Raw genomic sequence first — 24,527 nt, 5'->3', positions numbered from 1 at the left:
GTTTACTCAGGGGAAAATCTAAAGCAAAGATATTGGACAGGAATGTACAGGAGTAGATAATTAGTGCAGGAGATGCCTTAAGGAAGCAGGTGATAAATTACCTTTGAAAGGAGTGTATTGGTCTCTTTTTCCACTGCTATAAAGACATACTTGAGACTGCGTAATTCATAAAGGAAAGAGGTTTAATTGACTCACAGTTCTCTATAGCTGTGGAGGCCTCAGGAAACTTACAATCATGGTGGAAAGCAAACGGGAAGCAAGGCACTTCTTACATGGTGGCAGGAGTGAGAGCTAGAGAGAGAGCAGGGGAAGTGCCACACTTTTAAATCATCAGATCTCATGACAACTCACTCACTATCATGAGAGTAGCATGGGGAAACTGCTCCCATGATCCAGTCACCTCCCACCAGGTCACTCCCACTACATGTGGGGATTACAATTCAAGATAAGATTTGGATGGGGACACAGAGCCAAACTATATCAAGGAGGAATACTCTTTCTTAGAGATAAATAATAATAATAATAATAATAATAATAGTAACAACAACAACATAGAGACAGAAAGTAAAGAGATTCCTAGGTGCACACAGGACACTCAGAGGGCCTTCAGCAAGCAGCTGTGACATTCTCCAGAGATAGCAGTAATGCTATGCTAAGACCAAGGCTCAGAGTTCAGATGAGCATGTGAAGGAAAGTAGGAGAACAGCAGAATTAGGGACAAGGTAGTAAGTCAAAAGGAGTTAAGTGAAAAGGATTGTCTGGCAATATTATGTTCTAGCAGTAGTGAATTCAAGAATATTTCCTATTCTTCCACCTCATTTTCTGAATTCCTTTTCTTTCTTTCTTGTACCTCACTTAATAAAAATGCACCATAAGGGACTAAAAGCTTCAACAAACACTCAAACACATGGAACGTTAAATATATATGAATCATTACTCTGATTTATTCTTTTGAAGTTTTTCCTCTGTGTGCTTTCCCTTTTCTTCTTACTTCAGGGTATCCATTGCAAAATGTAAATACTATGATACAAAGTGAAGTATGTTCCTTTTTTGTGTTGAAATGTAGTTTTCTAAAAATGTTCATTCAGTCTTAAGTTTTAGAGATACACTTTTTAATCTGTCAAGTATCTCTAACTTAAACAACAAACCTAAAGTGATTTCCATGAGCAATTTACAGAGATCTTCCCTATGCTTCCTTCAAAATAGATATCTCACTTAACCCCTTAATTATTGATACATTGTTGTAGCCTTATACTGACTATTTCTTCATATTACAATGTTAGCAGAACAAAAATCTCTCATAGGTCAAGTTAATCATGTTTTCTTTTGCATAGTCTATTTGCCTACTATTTAAAAAAAAATTTGCCATTGTAAATTCACATAGAAAAGGCCTGAAATGAAATTCTTGGTTAGAAATGGGAACTCTAAAATCCTGCTTGTAACTCACCATAGAGATTCTTATACTACTGAAAAAGAGAATAAAAGACAACCCATTTTATCATCCTCTGAAACAGTAAAAGATAGGATTTCTCTGCCTGCCTTTTCAGTAGACCCTCTTTGTTCTTTTCATATTTGCTTATGCATTTGCCTTAGTATACAAAATTAAAACCATACCTACAAATAAAAATGTCATGGACAGACAAAGGCCACATGAGCTTTAAAAGATACAAATCAAAATACTTTTGAAAGTGGAAAAGTGCTCCATTTCACATTTCTGTGAAATTTGGGAGTTTACATCCTCCTGAACCCTTCAGCTGAAGTTAGCACTCCAGGGGATTTCAAATAGGTTCAAAGTTATATGGTAAAGAGAAAAAGGAAAAAGGAAAAGAAAAAGAAATGGGTGAATTTCCTTCAGTTCATTTCATTGTTTAGCATTTCAAAGGTTCCTTCTATTCTCTTGATTAAAGCTCTGGTTTCATCAGGTTTGTAGATTTGTCTGAAGCCAGGAATGCGTCCAAATTCACAGCAAGCATTTATGTACCCCAAATTAAATCAAGAAGCTTAATTAAGAAGTCTCCTTTCAATTGAGAAACAACCTACAGTCTATTCAAATGCAGATATAATCTAGATATAACCAATCACATTTTAGTTGGTATGTGGAGATAAGGAGCCACCTGAGGGCTGAGAATGTGTGGACCTGGCAGTTTTCATTCCAGCTCTTCAATTAGCTAGTTCTTTGACTTTCAGTAATCATTTTACCTCTCTGGATCTTAATGTCATCTGCTGTACAATAAGATACAAAGTGGAATTGGATGTTTTTCCTATTTCTAAAATTCTATTCATCTACTCTGAAAATATGTTTTAATATATACTTCTTTGGGATACTTAGGTGAAATATAGCATTTACTGTGTTTAATGTTTGCACCTAGCAAACATTAAACCCACAGAATGATAGGGTTTACTGCTGATTATGTGCATATGATGATTGTAGGAATATGCATATGTACACATATAAAGAACATTTCCTATTTGTAGAATTACACAGATTAATTACATCATAATCTAGCCATTTTATCAGAATATGTTAATGTTTCATAATTGATATCCTGAGAGTTAACAAAAATTAAAGTTGCCAATGTTTTTTATACGAAAAAATTAAAATTTTCACTTTGTAAGTTTATGATACATCAGTTATGCTTAAAAGTATTCCCTTTTGCTTGCTACTATGCCATTTTTCCAATAAGCACTGCAAAACTCCTTAGTTTTTTTTAATACTCCATTCGCTCACTGCAACATATTCAGTTAATATCTCTCTGGCCTTTAATATTGTGACTTGGGAATTATTTCTATTTTTCATTAGTTTTCCTTTTGTTCATTGGAACAATAATTTTAGATATATAAAAAGAAGTTAATATTGGTAAGTGATATATACTATGAAGGTCCAAGCTGGAGATTAGAAACAAATTTAAAACAGTATGTAATAGGTCAGTTGCTCTTATCAAACTTCCTCTTTTTTAATATCAAGTGAATAGTTTTTCTAATATTATTTTCTGTAATTTACATATGACCAAGACTGATCTTCAGAAAAAGTCAAATGATGTTAGCTTGTGAAGTATGTTAAGAAACTCTAAAGGCACCTAGCCAAATCTCTGTCCACCATATTAAAAGACTTTCATTGACGTCTTAAATTCTACTAGTAATTATTCAATGTAGTGCCTAATTTGAAATGTATTTTCTATTCAAAAGTGTGTATCACAAGAAAAAAATATATATGACTTATCATGTATGCGAACCTAATGTAAATGACATTGCTCCACTCTTTCTTAAGTGTCAACTACTCAAAAACTGTTAAATTTTGGAATCTCAAAGAAGTAGTTTTCAAATGCTCCTTCATGGGGCCTTAGAAGTTCCAGAAGGTGTCTCAAGAACTTCAACTAGAATATCTCCACTTATATTTTCCTCCAAGACTTGGTTTATAGACATTTGTAAGCCACTGGACTAAAAGACAGATAACATTTCAAAATTTGGGTAATGCTAATGGAGGATGAAACAACCATGGGAATGGTCATACAAATGGAAGAACAGGGGAGGAAAGAGCTCAGTAAACAAAAAAACAATATAATATTGACAAATGGGACAAAGATCAATACAGCAAGGAGTGGGAGAAAGGGCATTGAATCTTGGCAATAGACGCCTACTTTGCAAATTTGCTTAAGTTTCCGCAAGACAAAATATCAAATACCTCATTGTTAACTCTCCAGGTTATAGTTGTGCTCACTAAAGTCTAGGAATGACTGCTCCAGTTCGTGTTACAAAATCATGTAACATGAAAATTATGGAAAAAACACTTCACAATCACAAACTATTTAAAATTGGTATAGAGACGAACAATAATCTGGCATGCTTTTCAAATAGACTAAAGCCTAACCTAGCTCCTATGTATGATAAGGGTTCCTTACGTAAAGTAACTATGAAAGTGACTAAATCAATCAGTCTCACCACAGTAATTTTTACTGTGCTTTGCTCATCTAGTGTGAAAGTAAAAATAGTAAGTATATTAAAATTTATTTATGCTCTCAGTTTCTTGGCTGATTCATTCATGATAACTTACTGAACATTTAATATTTGTTACAAATAGGGCATATTTTAATCCAAAGGAAGAAAGCTAAGTAAAGAATAAATTTTGGGGGCCCCCCAAGAAGTTTTCACACCAATGAACATAAATAGGCAAATAAGTATTCTCAATGTGGTATATGATTTATGTTATCATTATATCCTCTAAATCTCTGAGTCAAAAGATAACAACCCTTAATTAATAAATTAATGATACATGGCAAGTACTAAAAGACATAACTTACTGTAATGAATTCTAGTTTTATAACAGAATTTTAAGTATATGATTACAGGGGTGTTTTTCTATCATACCAGGCAAACTTACTTGAATCACTGAGAAGAAAAAATGAATTGTGTATTTTACAAAACAGAGAGGCATTGCAAAATCTAGGATTTTGCTTAGTCTTTCCATTTTTTCAGTTACACATTTAAGTCATTAAGAAATGCATATCTGGCTGGGTGCGGTGGCTCACGCCTGTAATCCCAGCACTTTGGGAGGCTGAGATGGGCAGATCACGAAGTCAGGAAATTGAAACCATACTGGCCGACATGGTGAAACCCCATCTCTAATAAAAATACAAAAATTAGCTGGGCATGGTGGTGCATGCCTGTAATCCCAGCTACTCGGGAGGCTGAGGTAGGAGAATCACTTGAACCTGGGAGGTGGAGATTGCAGTGAGCCGAGATCACACCACCGCACTCCACCCTGGCGACAGAGCGAGACTCCATCTCAAAAAAAGAAAAAAAATAAAAAAGAAAAAAAGAAATGCATATCCAATATTTAATACTGTGCATAATAGTAAGGCAGCACATAGCCCTAGTTCTGTGGTTCTCAATTGGGATGATTCTGCCCACATGGGATATTTTGCCCACACATTTTTGGTTGTCACAACTGAAAGGAATGTTACAGACATCTGGGAGGTAGAAACCAGAGGTGATGTTAAACCTACAATGCACAAATTATTCTCCAACTGCAAAAGCTATCTGACACCAAAGATCAGTAGTTCTGACACTGAGCAACCCTGTTCTAGTTAAACTTATTTAATATCGAAGTACATTATTTATCAATGATATAATTAAATTTGCCTTGAAATACACTTGAAATTAAAAACTCACTACATAGTTAAATACAAAGAAACCATTTCTCTGTGATAAGAAATTTTCTATTTACAGTCTGGGCGCAGTGGCTCATGCCTGTAATCCCAGCACTTTGGGAGGCCAAGGTGGGCAGATCACAAGGTCAGCAGTTCGAGACCAGCCTGGCCAACATGGTGAAATCCCGTCTCTACTAAAAATACAAAAATTAGCCAGGCGTGGTGGCGGCCATCTGTAATCCCAGCTACTTGGGAGGCTGTGGCAGGAGAATCACTTGAACCCGGGAGGCGGAGATTGCAGTGAGCCAAGACAAAGACATTGTACCCCAGCCTGGGTGACAGAGCAAGACTCCATCTCAAAAAAAAAAAGAAAGAAATTTTCTATTTACATTTACAAACTGTTAAACCGAGAATATTCCTCATGGTGTGTTTCCTGTAACTAGTTGACTAAGGAAGAAAACATTCAGGCTTGGTTAACAGACAGTTCTGCACAATATTCAGACATGGCCTTAAAGTGGACAGTTGTAGCACTAAATTCCTTTTATGGGAGATGCATAAAAGACCATTGTGAAGGGAAATTCATGTAAAGGGCTGAACTTTGAGCGTTTCATCTGGTTATTCATTTTGCTTGGAAGGAAAAGTAGTCAGCCCTGAGAGTCTACAATGATTCACAAGCTGTGACCACTAGTTTGGCTGTATGTTAAGGGACTTAGAAGGAATATGATTGGAAAATTGGTGACAAGGTGGTCTGGGGAAGATGAGTGTTGGTAGAGGATGGCCACAGGAGTGGAGGATTTTAATAATCATGTGGATAGGATGACCAGTTTTTTGGATTCCAGTCATCTTCTTTCTAAGCCACTCCTTTCATTTTCCAATGAGTCCATGAACAAACTGTCCTTTTGGCTGCAATGGAGGCTATCCAAGTGTTAAGCAACACGGACTTTTACGTACCAAGTCCAGCCTGCCACTAGCTTGTCAATAGCCACTACTGAATGCCCGATCTGTCAGTATCAGAGACCAATACTGAGTGCCATCCTCTTTTAAAGACACTCCTTTCCTTTTCCAGTGAACTCATGAACAAATTGGGCAAATACTGAGTGCCCTAATATGGGCTGATCAGCCAACTACCTGGTGGTAGGTTGATTATATTGGGCAGCTTCCATCATGGGAGGGGTAGTGCGTTGTTCCTACCAGAAGAGGCACTACAAATATGGTTTTATTTCCCTGCATGCAATGCTTCTCCCAAAACTGCCATCTGTGGACCTACAGACTACCTTATCCATCATCATTGTATTCTATACAACATTGCTTCTGATCAAGGAACTCACTTCATAGCAAAAAAGGACCATGCTCATGGAATTCACCAGTCTTTCCATGTTACCCAATATCTTGGAGCAGCTGGCTTTATAGAATGATACATTGGTCTTTTGAAGAGTCAATTACAGTGCTAGTTAAGTGGTAATGCCTTGTGGGGCTGGATATTGTATGTGCTCCAAATCAGCATTCAGTATGGCGCTATCCTTACCAAAACAAAGGTTCACGGATGTAGGAATCAAGGGGTGAAAATGGCAGTGGCACCACTCATTAACCCTGGTAATTAATTAGCAAAATTGTGCTTCCTGTTCCCATGACCTTAGGCTTTGCTGATGTAGGGTGTTGCTTTCAAAGGAGAAATGCTTCTACCAGGAGACACAACAATGATTCCATTGAATTGGAAGTCATGACTGCCACCCAGCCACTTTGGGCTCCTCATGACTTTGAATCAACAGGAAAAGAAGTGAGTTATTGTACTAGCTTGCATGATTGATCTTAATTATGGAGGGGAAAATTGGGCTGCTACGACTCAATGGAAACAAGAAAAAATATCTTCAGAATACAAGGAATTCCTTAGAGAATCTCTCATACTACCATGTTCTATGATTAAAGTTATTGGAAAACTACAAGAACTAAATTCAGGCGTGGGGTAGGGTTAGGAGATTCACTGCAAATAGGGAAAAGAGCACCTTCTTTGGGTGATGGAAATATCACAATTGTGGTGGTGACTACACAATTATATAACAATTATCAAAACCCATCCAACTGTCCACTTAAAATTGTTGAATTTTATTTTATGTAAATATTACCTCAATACAGTTGAATTAAAAAAAAATTTTCCTATGACAGCAAAGATTCCTAATGTTGAAAAACAAAGACCAGAGAGAACATAGTTATAGTATATATCCCCAGAGAGGTATTTGTGTTTCAACTTCAAAAACAAAAACAAAACTCATAAAAATACATATATTTATTCATCCTTTTATTCAACAAATAGCTTTTTAGCATAAGTCATCCATCATGCAAAGCTTCAGATGCTGGAGCTATGTCAGTGGAAAACAAAAATACAAAGCAAAAACATGAAACAAAACATCAATAACAAAAAGACTGTCCTTAAGGAGCTTACAATTAGTTAAGGGAGATAGATAATTAAATGAATAAGTAAAATAAATTCTATGACCTTGATAGTGATAATTCTCAGAGCTATGTCTAGCTCATCCATAGTACTATATAGGTTTTTATAGGATATATTTTGATATTACCTTCATTTGTTGCTCAAGTGTTCTATCTCTACTGAATTTTTCCCCCTCTTTCTTGCCTACTTTTAACTCATATGAACTCCAAGTTGCCTCTAAGCTGTAAGATAGACATAGATAAATCAATGAACCAACGTAACACTGATAAAATTAGACTTTTTCTGGTTTAATTCTACTAAAGTCCTAAGTGCCGAGAATATAATAAGTAGCAAGTACCCCCATGTTTTGAAATGAGATATAATATAGTATACCATTATGCAAACACTACCCAAGTGGTGTCTCAAAAATCAGTTTTGTGATCATTAACCTATTTCAATAGTATCAAATGCTTGAGGTCAAAAACTGGACTAACAATCACTTAAAAATCTGCCCCATAAAGGTAGGCTTCCTATCACAGACCAGGTGAAGTCAGGAGAAAGGCATTTTAGGCACCAAGGGAGGGAGTTATTTTGAGAAATAATTTGGATTGCTTAAGCATCTTTCTGTCCTTGATCACAGAGCAGGAACTCTTCCCCAAAACTTCACGCTGAGTGAGAGGGGCTTTAGGACATGATTCTGACTGCTTGATATGTGTCCCAAGAAGCTTGATGGGGCAAAAAGGCTGGTTTTGACTTAATAGTGAAGGAGAGAGTGAAAGGCTCTGACTGGATTATCTGCCAGGCAGGAGGGTTCACAGAGGTGACCACTGTTACATCAAACTGCTCCCTGCCTACCCTCCTGCCCCCACAAGCTCCCCAGAGGTATGTGTTTCCTCTGGATTGGATGTGGACCCTGTGGGAGGGAGCCAGCATAGGAGCCATTTTAAAAGGCCCCACAAAATGCTGGATACATAATAAAACTGGCCAGCTGGAAGAGACATAAGGGGTAGAGACAGTTTTACTTGCTAGCAGTTATATTCTGATGCTAGTGTACCCTGGCAGGTGTCCAAATGCTGAATGCTTTTATCATGTTGTGCTTTCATAGGTTTCTCAGAGACCCTCCCACTGAGAACTACTAACTGTGACTACCTAAATGAGGGCAAAGCCATCCCACCCTCCAGCTGCTTACCTGCCCCCCTCAGCTCTGCACCAGACAGCACTCTGCAGGCATCCTTCCATTCAGCTCTCAAGGTTGCCGCATGAAGCCCAGTTGGATGGGGTCCATTTTTAAATGACAACAGACCACCTCTTCAAAATCAGCCCTTTTACATACTTTCATAGTATAAAACCAGTTTTTGAACCACCCCCTCGGAAATCCCTATATAATTATTCTAACCACTCATGTAAGAATATAGAAGAAACCACCTATTGTTTTGTTTTTGGCCTTAGACCTCAGCTGAAGCTGAAGCAGAAAGAATTCCATTTTTAAATTGTGTTAATAAACAAGCAAATTGTAATATTTAAAGTATCTGTGCAGAAATAAGAACAGACAGATATCAAGAAAGAAAAAAATCAACAAAGCTTGGGTATAGAGAAAAAGGAGACATGAAAATCCAGTATGACTAATGATTGGAGTTTGAGATGCTAAAGGAAATGATGGTAAGATTTCTGGATAAATATAATAGTCTTTTATTCACTTTCTCTCCACACATCCCACAAAAATGCAACAGAGCATTAAAAAGTTAATATCTTATAAAGACAAAGGGAATAGGACAGAGTAGTAAATGTTATGGTCACTCTGCAAAAGTGGGAGGGAGCCCCACTCCAGGTTTGGTTTGGATATTGAGACTAATCACACCACATGCTGACACCAAGAGGGTATGAAAAGTTTATGACTTACATAATTAAGGTCTCTAGGGAAAGCAGGACAGGCCTCTCAAGCAGGTCTGAAGTGGTTTGAGAGAACAAAGAAGGAAGTCAGGCCTGAGTTTTTGTTGTGGTTAAGGTGAGGTAACAGGTTGAGGATTCCCACACGTATGGGCTGGGACTCTGTGGTTTATATCTCCTGATAGCACCTGAGAAGGGAGCACCCAGGCCTATTTAGCAGCTTGCCTGTGTGTAGACAGCAGGGAAAGAAGAGGGGATGAGGCTCAAAAGCTACCAGCAGACGTAGAACAATGGAGTCAGATTTCTCATTACAGAAGACATATTTCAACAACTTTTTCAAACAGAAAATAGTTGGAAGATTGGTAAATACCTTAGCTGGAGGGAAAACAGAGCTATTTTCAAGCAGAGTGGAAATTCTGATTAAAAGTGAGGGAGTTTGAAATACAGAAATCCCGAGAGGCACATAGCAGAAACTATTCAGGCAGGAGTGAGGTTTACACTTTTCAACAGCAATTTATTGGAGCCCAGGACCAGTGAGCTAAAGCTTTTGAGAGGTGGAAGGAAAATGATTTCCAAATTACTAATCAACTGTGAGAGCAGGAAAAAGTGGTTTCAGACATTCAAGGTAAAACAATTTATCTACCATGATGACTTCTCTTAGGAACCTACTGGAAGGTGTACATCAGTTAAACAAAGAGAGGTCAAAGGAAAAAATACGTTTTCAAGTCCTGAAGAGTAAGAAATTCCAATTGGAACTAGAATAAGGACGTGCTCTGAGAAGTAAAAGAAAGAGGAAGAAGGAGGAAAAGTGACAGGGAGGAAGAAGAAAAAGAAAGGAAGAAAGAGAGAAGGAAGAAGAGGAGGGAGGGATGGAGGGAGTGAGAGGGAGGGAAAACCAAAGGCTGATGTGCTTGAGCATTTTCCAGTCATGTTGGGCTATATGAGGGGAAAGAGTGATACTACTACATGGAAAAGCTAAGAGAAGAAAAATCTTAAGAAATTATCATCAGGAAAAAAAGTTCCATGAGAAAGGAAATACAATTTTTTTACATCATTTAACGGTGAATAATACTTATAGTCTCATAGCAATATAAACATTGACTTTTGATTTAACCAAACATTACAATGTAATTATAACAGAAAGATGGAAGAAGCAGAAATAAGAGCGTGGTAAAAGAATGCCAGATCCTCAGCTACCATATCAGAGAGCCAGTACACACTAAAAAAAAAAAAAAAAAAAAAAAAGCACCACTAAAATAGCCTAATACAATACCATTCAGGACATAGGCATCAGCAAAGACTTCATGACTAAAACACCAAAAGCAATGGCAACAAAAACCAAAATTGACAAATAGGATCTAATTAAACTAAAGAGCTTTTGCACAGCAAAATAAACTACCATGAGAGTGAACAGGCAACCTACAGAATGGGAGAAATTTTTTGCAATCTAGCCGTCTGACAAAGGGCTAATATCCAGAATCTACAAATAACTTAAACAAATTTACAGGAAAAAAAAATTAAAAAAAAAACAACCTCATCAAAAAGTGGGAGAAGGATATGAACAGACACTTCTCAAAAGAAGACATTTATGTGGCCAACAAACATATGAAAAGAAGCTCATCATCACTGGTCATTAGAGAAATGCAACTCAAAACCACGATGAGATACCATCTCATGCCAGTTAGAATGGTGATCATTAAAAAGTCAGGAAACAACAGATGCTGGCAATGATGTGGAAAAGTAGGAACGCTTTTACATTGTTGGTGGGAGTGTAAATTAGTTCAACCATTGTGGAAGGCAGTGTAGCAATTCCTCAAAGATCTAGAACCAGAAATACCATTTGAGCCAGCAATCCCATTACTGGGTATATACCTAAAGGATTATAAATCATTCTACTATAAAGACACATGCACACATATGTTTATTGCAGCACTGTTCACAATAGCAAAGACTTGGAACCAATCCAAATGCCGATCAATGACAGACAGATAAAGAAAATGTGGCACATATACACCATGGAATACACAGCCGTAGAAAAAGGATTAGTTCATGTCCTTTACAGCGACATGGATGAAGCTGGAAAACATCATTCTCAGCAAACTAACACAAGAACAGAAAACCAAACACTGGATGTTCTCACTCATAAGTGGGAATTGAACAAAAAGAACACATGGACACAGAAAGGGGAACATCACACACTGGAGCCCAGGGTGTGGGGGGCTCAGGGAGGGATAGCATTAGGAGAAATACCCAATGTAGATGACGGGTTGATGGGTGCAGCAAACCACCAGGGCATGTGTACCTATGTAACAAACCTGCATGTTCTGTGCATGTATCCCAGAATGTGAAACATGTTATATATACATACATATATATATATATAATGCCTAATACAGTCATGCTTTGCATAACAATATTTCAGTCAATGATGGACCACATATATCATGGTGGTCTCAAAAGATTATAATGGATCTAAAAAATTCAAATTGCCTGGTGTCATAGCTTTTTTAAGTTTGTAGCACAATGCATTACTCATGTACCGCACTGTCAATCCTATAAAAGTATACCACACACAATTACAGTACAGTACATATTACTTGATAATGACAATTAACAACTATTTTACTAGTTTATGCATTTACTATATTTTTATCATTATTTTAGAGTGTATTCTTTATACTTACAAAAAACAAAGTTAACTGTAAACCAGCCACAGGCTGGTTCTTCAGGAGGTATTCTAGAGGAAGGCATTGTTATCATAGGAGATGACAGATCTATGCATGTTATTGCCCCTGAAAATTCTCCAGTGGCACAAGATATGGGGTGGAAGACAGTGATATTGATCATCCTGACCCTGTGTAGGCCTAGGCTAATGAGTGAATATCTTGCTTTTTAACAAAAACGTTTTTTTAAAAACTTAAAAAATATAAAATACTTATAGAATAAGAATATAAAGAAAAAAATTTACAGCTGTACAATGTGTATGTGTTTTAAGCTAAGTGTTATTACAATAAGAGTTAAATTGTTTTAAATATTAAAAAGTTTATGAAGTAAAAAACTTACAATAAGCTAAGGTTAATTTATTATTAAAGAAATAAATTTCTAAAAAATGAATTTAGCATAGCTCAAGTGTACAGTATTTATAAAATCTACAGTAGTGCAGGTCAGTAGTCTTAGGCTTTCACATGCTCTCACCACTCATTCATTGATTCTCCCAGTGCAACTTCCCGTCCTGCAGGCTCCACTCACGGTAAGTGCCCTACACAGGTGCACATTTTTTATCTTTTATATCATATTTTTGCTGTACCTTTTCTATGGCTAGCAATGTTTAAATACACAAATACATACCATTGTATTACAATTGTCTACAGAATTCAGTATGGTAGCATGCTGTACAGGTCTGTAGCCTAGGAGCAATAGACTATACCATATAGCATATAGAATAGGTGTGTAGTAGCCTATACCATCTAGGTTTGCGTAAGTGCTGTCTATAGTGTTTGGACAAGGAGGGAGTTGCTTAATGACTCATTTCTTTTTTTTTTCTTTTTTTTTGTGTGACGGAGTCTCGCTCTGTCCTCCAGGCTGGAGTGCAGTGGTGCGAACTCGGCTCACTGCAAGCTCCGCCTCCCGGGTTCATGCCATTCTCGTGCCTCAGCCTCCCGAGTAGCTGGGACTACAGGCGCCCACCATCATGCCTGGCTAATTTTTTTTGTATTTTTTAGTAGAGACAGGGTTTCACCATGTTAGCCAGGATGTTCTCGATCTCCTGACCCCATGATCTGCCCGCCTCGGCCTCCAAAAGTGCTGGGATTACAGGCATGAGCCACCGCGCCTGGCCAATGACTCATTTCTTCGGAGCATATCCCCAGTGCATGACTGTATTTAGAAATATGAATGCAAGATAGCAGAGTAGGAGATACCAGTCTTTATCCCTTTATCCTCCCCCCCACACATATACATATACATAGACACATGCATATGTATGTATACACATACACATAGACAGCTATTCACAAACCAAAATAGCGTGGAGTGGGCTCAAGGGCTGATTAAAGAATCTACAACAACACAGTGAAAAAAAATTTTTTTTTAAAAGAGAATTTCCACATGGAAAGGATTGCTGATAAGATTGACATGCCTGAGACACCAGGAGCAATGGAGAAAGGTGAGGCTATCAGTATCAGCCACATGGCAGCAGCCACCATGTTCCCAGCAGTCTGCTCAGTAGAGTGGCATCTCTTGCCACTGAGGTAACCAACAGCCATTCCCACCAGGGAACCTGAGAGGGAAACTTGACTGCACACCCCTCATGCTCCAGGACCAGCTGCTGTTGACCTGCTTTGAGAAAGGAGCTACCACCTCTCCCAACCTCTTACGTGTCAGGAGTCCCAGCTGCTCTAAGTAACCACAGTACAGACCCAGGCTGTGTGGTAGCACTGGGCCTGCTGCCGTCTTAGACATCAGAACCATTGCACGTGGGGCCCCAGAGCCAAGTACTCACTGTGCGGCCCATGCCCTGGGTACCACCTCAGCCCTGTAGAGAGCCAGGCCTTCCTAAGGATCTGTGACTTCCATCATACGACTAACACTGCAGCAGGTGCCAGCACCTTAGGTACTAGGGCCATCACAGGCCTGGACACAAGAGCTCACCATTAGTGCTGTGTTTTGGACCTCAGCTCTGTGCACCTCATCAAATGCCGGTGAAACATCATTATTTCCTCGTATGCAAACATCAAAAGAAAGATGACCCAGAATTTTTGAGTGTGGGAAGAGAAGCTGCTGGGGGGTATAATTTAGCAAAATATTTCTAAAGATTGTAAGTCATAAATGTACCTTTAAAATCCAACTCGCAGCATTTGTCCCATGGAAATAATTAGAAATACACACAAAAAAGTTATTCTTCATGTGTTTTCAGAGAGTGGACATTTCCCATTTTCTTCTTTCTGTGATCAGAAAGGATAGGCATTCTCTACATTTTTGTTTGCTCCTGGGATTTTTCTCTCGCTCTAATGTTAAACACTGAATAGCCTACAGAATTTTAAAAGACTCATCATATGTTCATCATTATGAAATTCTTGTGAGATCATTTATTGTGAAACAATTTTCCTAGGTAGTGTGGTTGCAGAAGGAATGTGAATTTCTCTTCGTTCTGAAATTCTCTTAAGGACTTAGATGGATAGGGTTATTGCATCTGTACTGAGTTCATTGCTCTAGATTTTTTTAAAAATCAGTATTGTATGAGCTTATGGCTTGTTATTAAGATTTAACCTAATGGTCAATTCTTGTGGAAGGAATTGGCATTTCTATTTTCAATCATAGGGATAATTTATACTGTCATATTAATCCCTTATCCTAGCCAGTGAAAAATGGATATACTCATTAAACAACAGAACTTTCACTACTTAAATTTAACTATGGCTACTTTCATAGGAAAAAAACCAAGCGTCTACTCCTCTCATATTGCGGGTATGACAAGAATAACACCTATTTGCTTTTCGCGCATCTGCTCCTTCAGAACAGAGGCAGTGTCTACTTGGTTTTGTATCCAATGTACACTGTACATAGTCATAGCATGGTTTCTAGTGCCTATTATGCTAATAAAATATATGGAATAAATGTTTGTTGTTCATAGTGTCACACACAAGTGTTAGAGAAATATGGAAATTATGAGTAAACAAAGATAAATGTTTGCTATGTTTTATGTCATCCTCAACATAACTGTTGATGTCATAAATATGTTTTCCTAACCTCCTCCCTCTCTTACCTCCTACAGAAGATACAGTGCTAGCAATTCTATCTAACAATAGCAATAATTAATTCACACTATAGTGCACAATTGTAAGTGCCAGACATTGTGTAAAGCATTACAAATGCATAATCTCATTTCATGGTTACCCTATTCCTATGAAGAAAATGTTATTAATATCTACATTATACACACAAGGAAAATGGGATTGAAAAGAGAGACACCCAATGACCAACAGGTATTAGATGGCCAAACTGGAAAACAATCTAGCATATTTAATTACAAAAGCTGCATGCGCAAGTTCTACCCCAAATCACTTCTTGTATTGTATATTTTATAATTCCATCTTTTTCTCTATTTTCATTGCCATGAGATTCAATTTCAGATCATTGGTCCTCTAGATCACTGCCATCAATTGTTAAAGGACATTTCCTAAAATGTCAAATGATCATAATACTCCTATTAATAATATATATCAATGGGTGGTAAAAAAAAATCAGATAAAACCCATATTTCCACCTTGGTAAACGAGATACTTTATTATTTCCATCTCACATACATCTCCAGTCTCTGCCTTGTACTTAACTTACCTACATGCTACAGTTCTATCTTTCCCTAAAATATCCACAGTATGCTATACTCCATTTAAGCTGTGTAAGTTATGCATTAGAATTACCACTTCACAGATAAGGATATTGAAGTACCAGCAGGTTAGATACATTGCCCAAGCCACCTTACATTTTACTGGTTGAACCATAATTTAATTTAATTAATTAATTAATTTATTTACTTATTTATTTATTTTTAAGACAGAGTCTTGCTCTGTCGCCCAGGCTGGAGTGCAGTGGTGTGATCTCGGCTCACCGCAATCTCTGCCTCCCGAGTTCACGCCATTCTCCTGCCTCAGCCTTCTGAGTAGCTGGGACTACAGGCACCTGCCACCACGCCCGGCTAATTTTTTTATTTATTTTTTATTATTTTATTTTATTTTATTTTATTTTATTTTATTGTATTTTTAGTAGAGACAGGTTTCACCATGTTAGCCAGGATGGTCTCGATCTCCTGACCTCGTGATCCGCCTGCCTTGGCCTCCCAAAGTGCTGGGATTACAGACGTGAGCCACCACGCCCGGCCAGAACCATAATTTTAATCAATGAAAACTTTGATTCCCAATCCTATGTTTCAAACCAGTTTACCACAAGGCAAACATTAAATAACTAAAGCTAAGGTTTTTTTCTTCTTCAGCCCTATCTAGTTTTAATCCTCTCATCCAGAAGGCCAGGCTCAATGTCCAAATATTTATCAACAAGGAAGACAAAGTAACCTATCTAATCACCACATCTTACCTTGAAGTTTCCCATACCATCAAAATTTTTATTGCCAAGTTTATTGAATGCCCTTATCTTTGTATTTATAATAAATGAAAAGAATGCCACTTTAAAGCAAAGACAACATACATCTACTTTAATTGATTTTCTGTTAACCAAGAATTAATTTACAAAGCAAATTGAATTAGAGGATATTTTAACAAAATATAGGGACAAGATACAGGCACAAAGAAGACACATTAGTTAGTGGACCTACAATCAAGAATATCTTCTATTTGGAAGAAATAAAAACAATTTCTTGATATTGCCACAATCAAGAACATAATCTATTTGGAAGAAATGAAAACGATTTATTGATATTGTTTACTTTTTCCATCTAATCTGAACTGAAGCTGAAAACACACCAGATTTTTTTTTCCAACAACAGCATATGCCAATGTCTATTATCCAGCTTCCTTGAGCACTAATTTTAAACAATCCATTTTATCTTTAGTGAAAAACTTGACATGTTATTTAAAACAATCTCACAAAAAAATTAATTCAGCCCAACAAAATATATATTTTTCTCATTACTATTGCAGTGTTATCTTTTCTGTATATTGTGTTTAAAGTCTAATTCTGAAGTTTGTGTGAATGCTTAGCCAAGAGATGCTGTGTAAATAAAAGTTTTCAAGATTATAGTTACTTTGGGTGATGGGTTAAAATAGTTTATGCATTCTCATTGGGTGTAATAGCATAATAAGATAAAATATCCCAAAATTATATTAAAAATAGATATAATCCAAGTTACTATTTCCAACAGAAATTCACTAACTTTATATGATGCTTCTTCCAGCAACTAAATGAAGGAAGCACACACAACTACATAATAGAAATGATGTAATGATTAATGGGTTGAAAGGAATAGGAGAGTGTGACTCATCAGTGAAGATACATTTTTTTTTTAATTTTTTTTTTTGATAATTCTTGGGTGTTTCTCACAGAGGGGGATTTGGCAGGGTCATGGGACAATAGTGGAGGGAAGGTCAGCAGATAAACAAGTGAACAAAGGTCTCTGGTTTTCCTAGGCAGAGGACCCTGTGGCCTTCCGCAGTGTTTGTGTCCCTGGTTACTTGAGATTAGGGAGTGGTGATGACGCTTAACGAGCATGCTGCCTTCAAGCATCTGTTTAAGAAAGCACATCTTGCACCGCCCTTAATCCATTTAACCCTGAGTGGACACAGCACATGTTTCAGAGAGCACAGGGTTGGGGGTAAGGTCACAGATCAACAGGATCCCAAGGCAGAAGAATTTTTCTTAGTACAGAACAAAATGAAAAGTCTCCTATGTCTACTTCTTTCTACACAGACACGGCAACCATCCGATTTCTCAATCTTTTCCCCACCTTTCCCGCCTTTCTATTCCACAAAGCCGCCATTGTCATCCTGGCCCGTTCTCAATGAGCTGTTGGGCACACCTCCCAGACGGGGTGGTGGCCGGGCAGAGGGGCTCCTCACTTCCCAGTAGGGGCGGCCGGGCAGAGGCGCCCCTCACCTCCCGGACGGGGCGGCTGGCCGGTTAGGGGGCTGACCCCCCCACCTCCCTCCCGGACGGGGCGGCTGGCCGGGCAGAGGGGCTCTAATGAAGATACATTTTAAGGAAAGAGCAAAGGGTGGATTGAATTAAGGAGCTGTAATTTAATAGCTGTCATTTCTGAAGCTTACAGAATCTTTACCGTAAAAAAAATGAAATTGTAAAAAAGGTTGTTGATGAAGTCAGCAGATCCAAGCTCAAATTTTTTGAATGGAAAAAGGGAAAGAGAGTGAAAGGATGTGACAGAGAATATGTGCAGTGACAGATTAGTATATTATACACACACACACACACACACACATATATATATGTATATTATATGATAAAGTTCTTATTCAAAATAATTTTGGAACAGGTCTCTTCTGGTTGTATTTTCCCAAAGACCAAATTTGAAATTCATCTGTGACCTGTGGAGTATGGTGGTACCTCAACTCTATTTGCTTAAACTCTATTCACAATATAATTATCAAGAAGGGAAGTAAAAAAAGGAGCGGCTCACAGATGTAAAAGGAGAATATGGGTCTGGTAGTTAGGATATAAAAACTGCTTAAATTCTGTTTTCAATAACATGTTACCCATTTATAATTTATCAAAGTCCTACCCTCTGTCACCATATTAGGCATTTCATGATTTAAGTAAAAGTTTTTTATGTTCTTCCCCTACAGAACCTGACGTTATTATTTCCCATTTTGCTATGTAGATTACAAGCCTGAGCATAGTCGTTTAGCAACTAAAACAATACCAGCAGTTTACTATGTAAGTTTGTTATAAATAATTTTTTGACTACTGAAAAATTAATGCTAGTGTTTTCCTTTTCCTTTATGATATAGTTTTCCTCTAAAGTAAGACTTTACTGTGAACCAAGTCATTTCAAAAAGAAAAATCTCATAATGGCTTAAATATAGATACAATGCAGGTTGAGAGTGGAAGAATACAATATTTATTTTAAATATAGATATAATGCGGGTTAGGAGTGAAATAATACAATATGTGTGATGTGTGGGATGAATAATATGTTGAATAATATTCTCATATTTGATGAAAAGCCTCGGTGAGCGCTAGTAAATTTTTGTTCTGTGAGAGACATTACATGAATAATGATTATGTAAGGAATCTTTAACAACAAACTTAGAGATGAGTCAATGACCTATGGATTGCAGACCCTCCATTCAAGATGACCCTCCTATTGCCTTGCCTAACTCCCTCTCTTAGACTTATTTATCTCTATAGTATGCATCACCTTCTAATATACCATAACATTTACTCATTTGCATTTCTTATTCTGTTGACTCCCTCACCAATTATAGAATGTATCAGAGGGATATATTTGTAGAATGAATGAATGTTTTCATAGAGTGGATAAACAAAGATATAATTGAACAAGCCCATTTCCCTCTTTTTTAAATTTTGTGGCTATATTATGGACTGAGTCTTTGCAACCCCCCAAAATTAATATGCCCTAATTCCTAATGGATGGTATTTGGAGATGGCTTTTGGGAGGAAATTCTGGTTAGATTAGGTCATGAGGGTGGGGCCCTTATGATTGGATTATTGAATTTATAAGAGGTGAAAGAACTCCCTCTTCCCTCTCCTTCTTCCCCTTCTCCTCTGCTCTTCTCCCCCTCCCCCTCCTCCTTTCTACTCTTTTCCCCCTTCCTCTCTCTCTCCCTCCCTCCATGAACAGGCACAGGGGAAAGGCCTTATGAGGATACAAGGTAGCTGTCTGCAAGCCAGGGAAGAGCCCTCACCAGAAACTGAAACCTATTTTGTTATGGCCGTCCAAATAGACCAATACAGGCCACAAGGCCCCAAATAGTTGAGAGTCAATATGTGCTTGATGTGTCAATAAGTATGATGTGTGGGATGAATAATATTCATTATGTTGAATAATATTCTCATATTTGATGAAAAGCCTTGGTGTGCTCTTAGTAAATTTTTGTTCTTCCAGAGACATTATATGAATTATGATTATGTAAGGAATCTTTAACAACAAACTTAGGGTACCTATTTTCTCCAGTTTATTTTTGGAAAGAAAATGCATTAAATCAAAGTTAAAGGAAATAATTTACATTCATGTCAAAATTTATTGCATTTACTTATATTTAGATGAAAATGCAAACTCTAATGCCTGTTTATATCTTTATCGTGCCATCTTTGAAAGGTTTTTATTCAAGAACATGGTGACTTTTTTTGCAACATTCATATATAACTAGAAGAAAATTACTTAAATTGACTAATTCCAAAAAACAAAATGCATAAATAAGAAAGGAGAACTATAACAAATTGCTTAATATATATTCCAAACATGTATCATGTATAAATAAATTTAACATATAAATAGCTTGAGATTTTTATCTAAATATGAAAATGGAAACACAGGAAGCTGCCTTTTAGGTACATATGACATACTGAATATAAGCATAAAAGTAATAAAATTTCTTCAGGAGAGAGGAAAGAGGACCAAATGAAAATTTTTAAAAAACATAAACTGGAAAATTCATTTTCTAGAAATGACATATGAATTCAAGTTATTTCCTTTCAAAGAAACAGATAATTAACCTTTGTTAATGGTCAAATATCATTCTTAAACATAAAACCATGCTCTTAGGTGGCAAACTTGAATGCTTTATAGACCAGTAGGGTCAAATGGCTGTTCTTCCTTTTTATTTGTGTTTTGGTTTTATAAAGAATTTTGGGGATAGAATTCATCATCATAATATTTTTCAAAAGGAATCTCAGGTAGAAATTGAAATGAAACATAGAGTACAGTTAACTTCCATTTAGTTACCCGTGTACTGTAATATATGTATTATGGTGGCTATTGGTGCTTCTCAGACTTCTCGAGGTTATTCTTTGTTCCTCTCTTTCTGGGACATGACAGAATTTCATGTACCCGCCCTTGTGAAGTTAAATATAGCTTTGTGAGTTGCTGTAGCCAATGATTTATGTGTGGAATTGTTTTGTGTCACTACCAAGGATGAAGATTTTAGGTGCCAGCATGCGATCCACTATGTTCACTTCCCACTTCCTTAGCAATTAGTCACATTCAGATAGTTGATTCTCCATCATCCTTCATTCCTGAGTAAGGATAGCAGAGCAGAGCCTCCAGCTGACTCTCAATAGATACGAAGAACAGGAGAGAAATAAACCATTGTTTTATAAAGCCACTAGTGTTTGGGAATTGTTTGTTGCCGCAGCACTCTAACCTATCCTAAGTAATGCAGAAATTGTTACTTTAAAATGTGCACTGTTAGTCATAAAAGTAAAGTATGTAATCTTAGCTTAAAGTTTAGCTTTCTGGCAGGAAGGAAACTGTCATGGTATAAAGGAGGATGTGGTGCTCATCAAATCCTTTCAATTGAACTCAGGGAAAGAAAACATTGAGAAGTGTCAAGTTTTCCTTATATCAAGAAGATGAAGGGATCAATCAGATAAAAGTGCTCAAAATAGGGGATTTGGCTGTTGACTTGCAAAAGTTATAGAGGGCTCAATGGAAAGTTTTCAGAGAATGGAGAGTATAGAATATAAAGTCAGGAAAAAAAAGTATAGAGCTAAGTGGGAATCAAAGCCTGGGAATGAAGGATAATAGTAGTTCTGGCTGTTTGTGGTGTGTAAAATATGGAGGAACAGAGGGTATTTGAAATAATACAGATGGTCTAAGGAAGACAGTTGTCTCATTAGAGATAGTGGTAAATTATCCTATTACAGATGATTACAATGGTCTAAGGAAGACAGTTTTGGAAAGGCTGTGAGTATTGAGGTAAAGGGATTCGGGTGTTTCCAGGGCCATATAGAATTCTGAGACTCACATATGACTTTTGCAGATGGAGAAATCATGGCTGCAGAAGAGGAATCTTGCTCCTGCCATCAGGCATTCTCTAGACATCCACAAACGAAGTCTGAAAAGAGGTGATTCTACCCTAAGCATATCAGTTCACTCTGCACTTCTGCTGAAAAAGCCCTGTATGCTCCTTGAGGGAAAATCGTTTCCAAGCACATGGGCATGACCTTGACCACTGCTATCGGTATAGTAGAGGTCTCCCCTTGTGACCCTTCCTTCTATCTTATGTTACTAATATTCATGTACAAGTTTTATCTCTCTTAATGGACAATAGGATTCTTGAATGAATATCTGGAGTCTGATATATTTTTAAACTTATCATTATAGTGTCTGAAATGTGGTACAGAAAATACTCATTCTTTAATTCAATCAGTAAAATGCCTGTTTTTTTTCAGGTACTGTGATAAACACTGGGAAAACAACAATGGACAAGCAACACTACGTGACCATGATAATCATTAAGTTGAAATCTAGTAAAGAAAAAAGATGCATAAAATGGCATTTCTAGTATCGTATAGTGAAAAAGCGGATGAATAGACACAATGAGAACACATTTGGAGTGTGGAGTCAAACCCAAATTGGGAGGTCAGGAAAGGTTTCTGAGAGATGTTGAGTCATTAATAAAATGAGAAGTTATCCTGACTCTGTGTGTGTGTGTGTGTGTGTGTGGCGTGTGTGTGTGGTGTGTGTGTGTGTGTGGTAGTGGTAGTAGTAGTAGCAGTAGTAATGATGGTGGGGTAAGATTGGGCAAAAAGTATTCTACTGTGGAATGATGGAGAGGTGGTGCCAAATGCAAAAGGCCACAGATGGAAGACGGCATGAATTACGCATGAATTATGCAAGAAGCATACAAGAAATGAGGCTGGGAAGTTTAAAAAGGCACCTCATTTAAGGGTCTTTTGATATTATTTTAACAAACTTGGAAGTTTCCTAAGGAATTTGTTGCAGAATTTTGAGCTGAAAGTGACAAAATCAGATTTGTACTTAAAGAAAATCACTTTTGCATCGGGTGTTGGACTGAAATAGCGAAAGGCCAAGAGCACTGGGATCAGTATGGAGAGTAATGTTTACATAAATTTCATCCAGAAAAGATTCCAATTTCCAATGATACGAATGTATTGAGAATATTCCAATTTAAATTTGTCAACTGAAAGGCACGTGGACTTAGGTGAGTTGCCTTAGACTTTATTATGTTTTTTTCTCCTAGGGCTATTTTGTCTGTTTAGGGTTTGTTGAAATTAAATTACATAGGGTCCAAAATAATCTAATTAATAATGGAACAAAAATATATAACATTGAGACTAGATACAGGGAGGATTTCCATTGAGCTTGGAATAAGTGCTGAGATAATTTTGCTTACATGACGGAATTTTAAACATCCTCCCTCACTGGACACCAACATTCCAATTCTAAACCTCATCTGCAGTCTGCATTTCACTCCCTTGGCCTCTTGGTTTATTCTCCTCGGTTGTTTCTGGGAGTGCATCTCTCTCCCATAAAATTTTGATGTATTTTGACATCGGTCTAATTTTTATGTCCCATATTTCAGATATTTGAACATACTAGCTTCTAAATATTGCAGAAATATATAGAAAACAACAGAGCAGAACATTTTTAACCTCTAAAGATTTTCTTGATGATTCAAGTCCCAGGGGTGTTTTGGTTCATTTAGGCTGCCGTAACAAAATACCTTACACTAGGTAATTTATCAGTAACAGAAAGTTATTGCTCACAGTTCTGCAGGCTGGGAAAGCCAACAAGGTACCAGCAGATTTGGTGTCTGGTGAGAGGTTTTTCTGCTTCATAGAGAATGTCTTCCACACTGTGGAAGGATGAATAAGCTCTCTTGGGCCTCTTTTGTAAAGATATTAATTCCATTTAAGAGGGATTTTTCAACATATGAATATTGGAGGGATACAAACATTCAGATCATAGAATGAAGACTACTTCTGAGTAATGATAGTAAGCAACCATTACATAAAGGAAAACCTATGATTTGTTAAATGATGAATTGTTCTAATTTAAAAAACAATAGATGATTGTAAATTGATTTCTGAGAGCAAACTATTTTTGGCACATCCATATGAGGTAAAGGAAGAATAATTGGATCGTTGGTTTGTCTTAAATAATTGCACGTGGAGATCTGTCTGAAAATATTGCTCAGCTAAATGCCCTGTCACTTGTGCTAATTTGAAGTGGTATTTCTGAATTTTAAATAATACAATATAAAAAGGCCCTGAAAAGCTAAAATTGTTGTATTCAAAATGACTTGTAATTTAAATGAATGCCTATTTTGTATTTGAATACGTACTGTTTCTATAAACAAAATATGGAATTTTTTATTGAGTGGCAGTGAATAAGACCTAAAGTCACAATCTTCTGTTTGTGCAAACATTATTTTGAGGTAAGTCCATCTCAATGGAATGTAACATAGAGCTATAAGAACAAAATACTATCACTGAATCATAGCACCATTGAAATACATTACACCATATTAAATCACCCTCTGGTTTTGTGAAATATAAGCAAAAAGTAATGAATTGAGATAAAGCCAAATAAAAAGAAAAAATATCTGTGA

General features: G+C 37.0%; 1 protein-coding gene across 1 annotated transcript in view; it reads left to right on the top strand.

The window, feature by feature from the left end:
- LOC117981027 (rasGAP-activating-like protein 1) overlaps nt 1-24,324 on the top strand; it is a 40,550-nt gene extending 16,226 nt beyond the window's left edge. Inside the window, exons 6-7 of the mRNA XM_055115090.2 lie at nt 21,933-22,017; nt 22,345-24,324. Of these exons, the coding sequence (XP_054971065.1) occupies nt 21,933-22,017; nt 22,345-22,411 (152 nt within the window). The 3' untranslated portion in view covers nt 22,412-24,324. The remainder of the gene's footprint in view (nt 1-21,932; nt 22,018-22,344) is intronic.
- Nucleotides 24,325-24,527: the final 203 nt, after the last annotated feature.

This window comes from Pan paniscus, chromosome 6 (genome assembly GCF_029289425.2).
Source record: "Pan paniscus chromosome 6, NHGRI_mPanPan1-v2.0_pri, whole genome shotgun sequence".
Lineage (NCBI taxonomy): Eukaryota > Metazoa > Chordata > Mammalia > Primates > Hominidae > Pan > Pan paniscus.
This window is presented reverse-complemented; position numbering and strand designations above follow the sequence as displayed.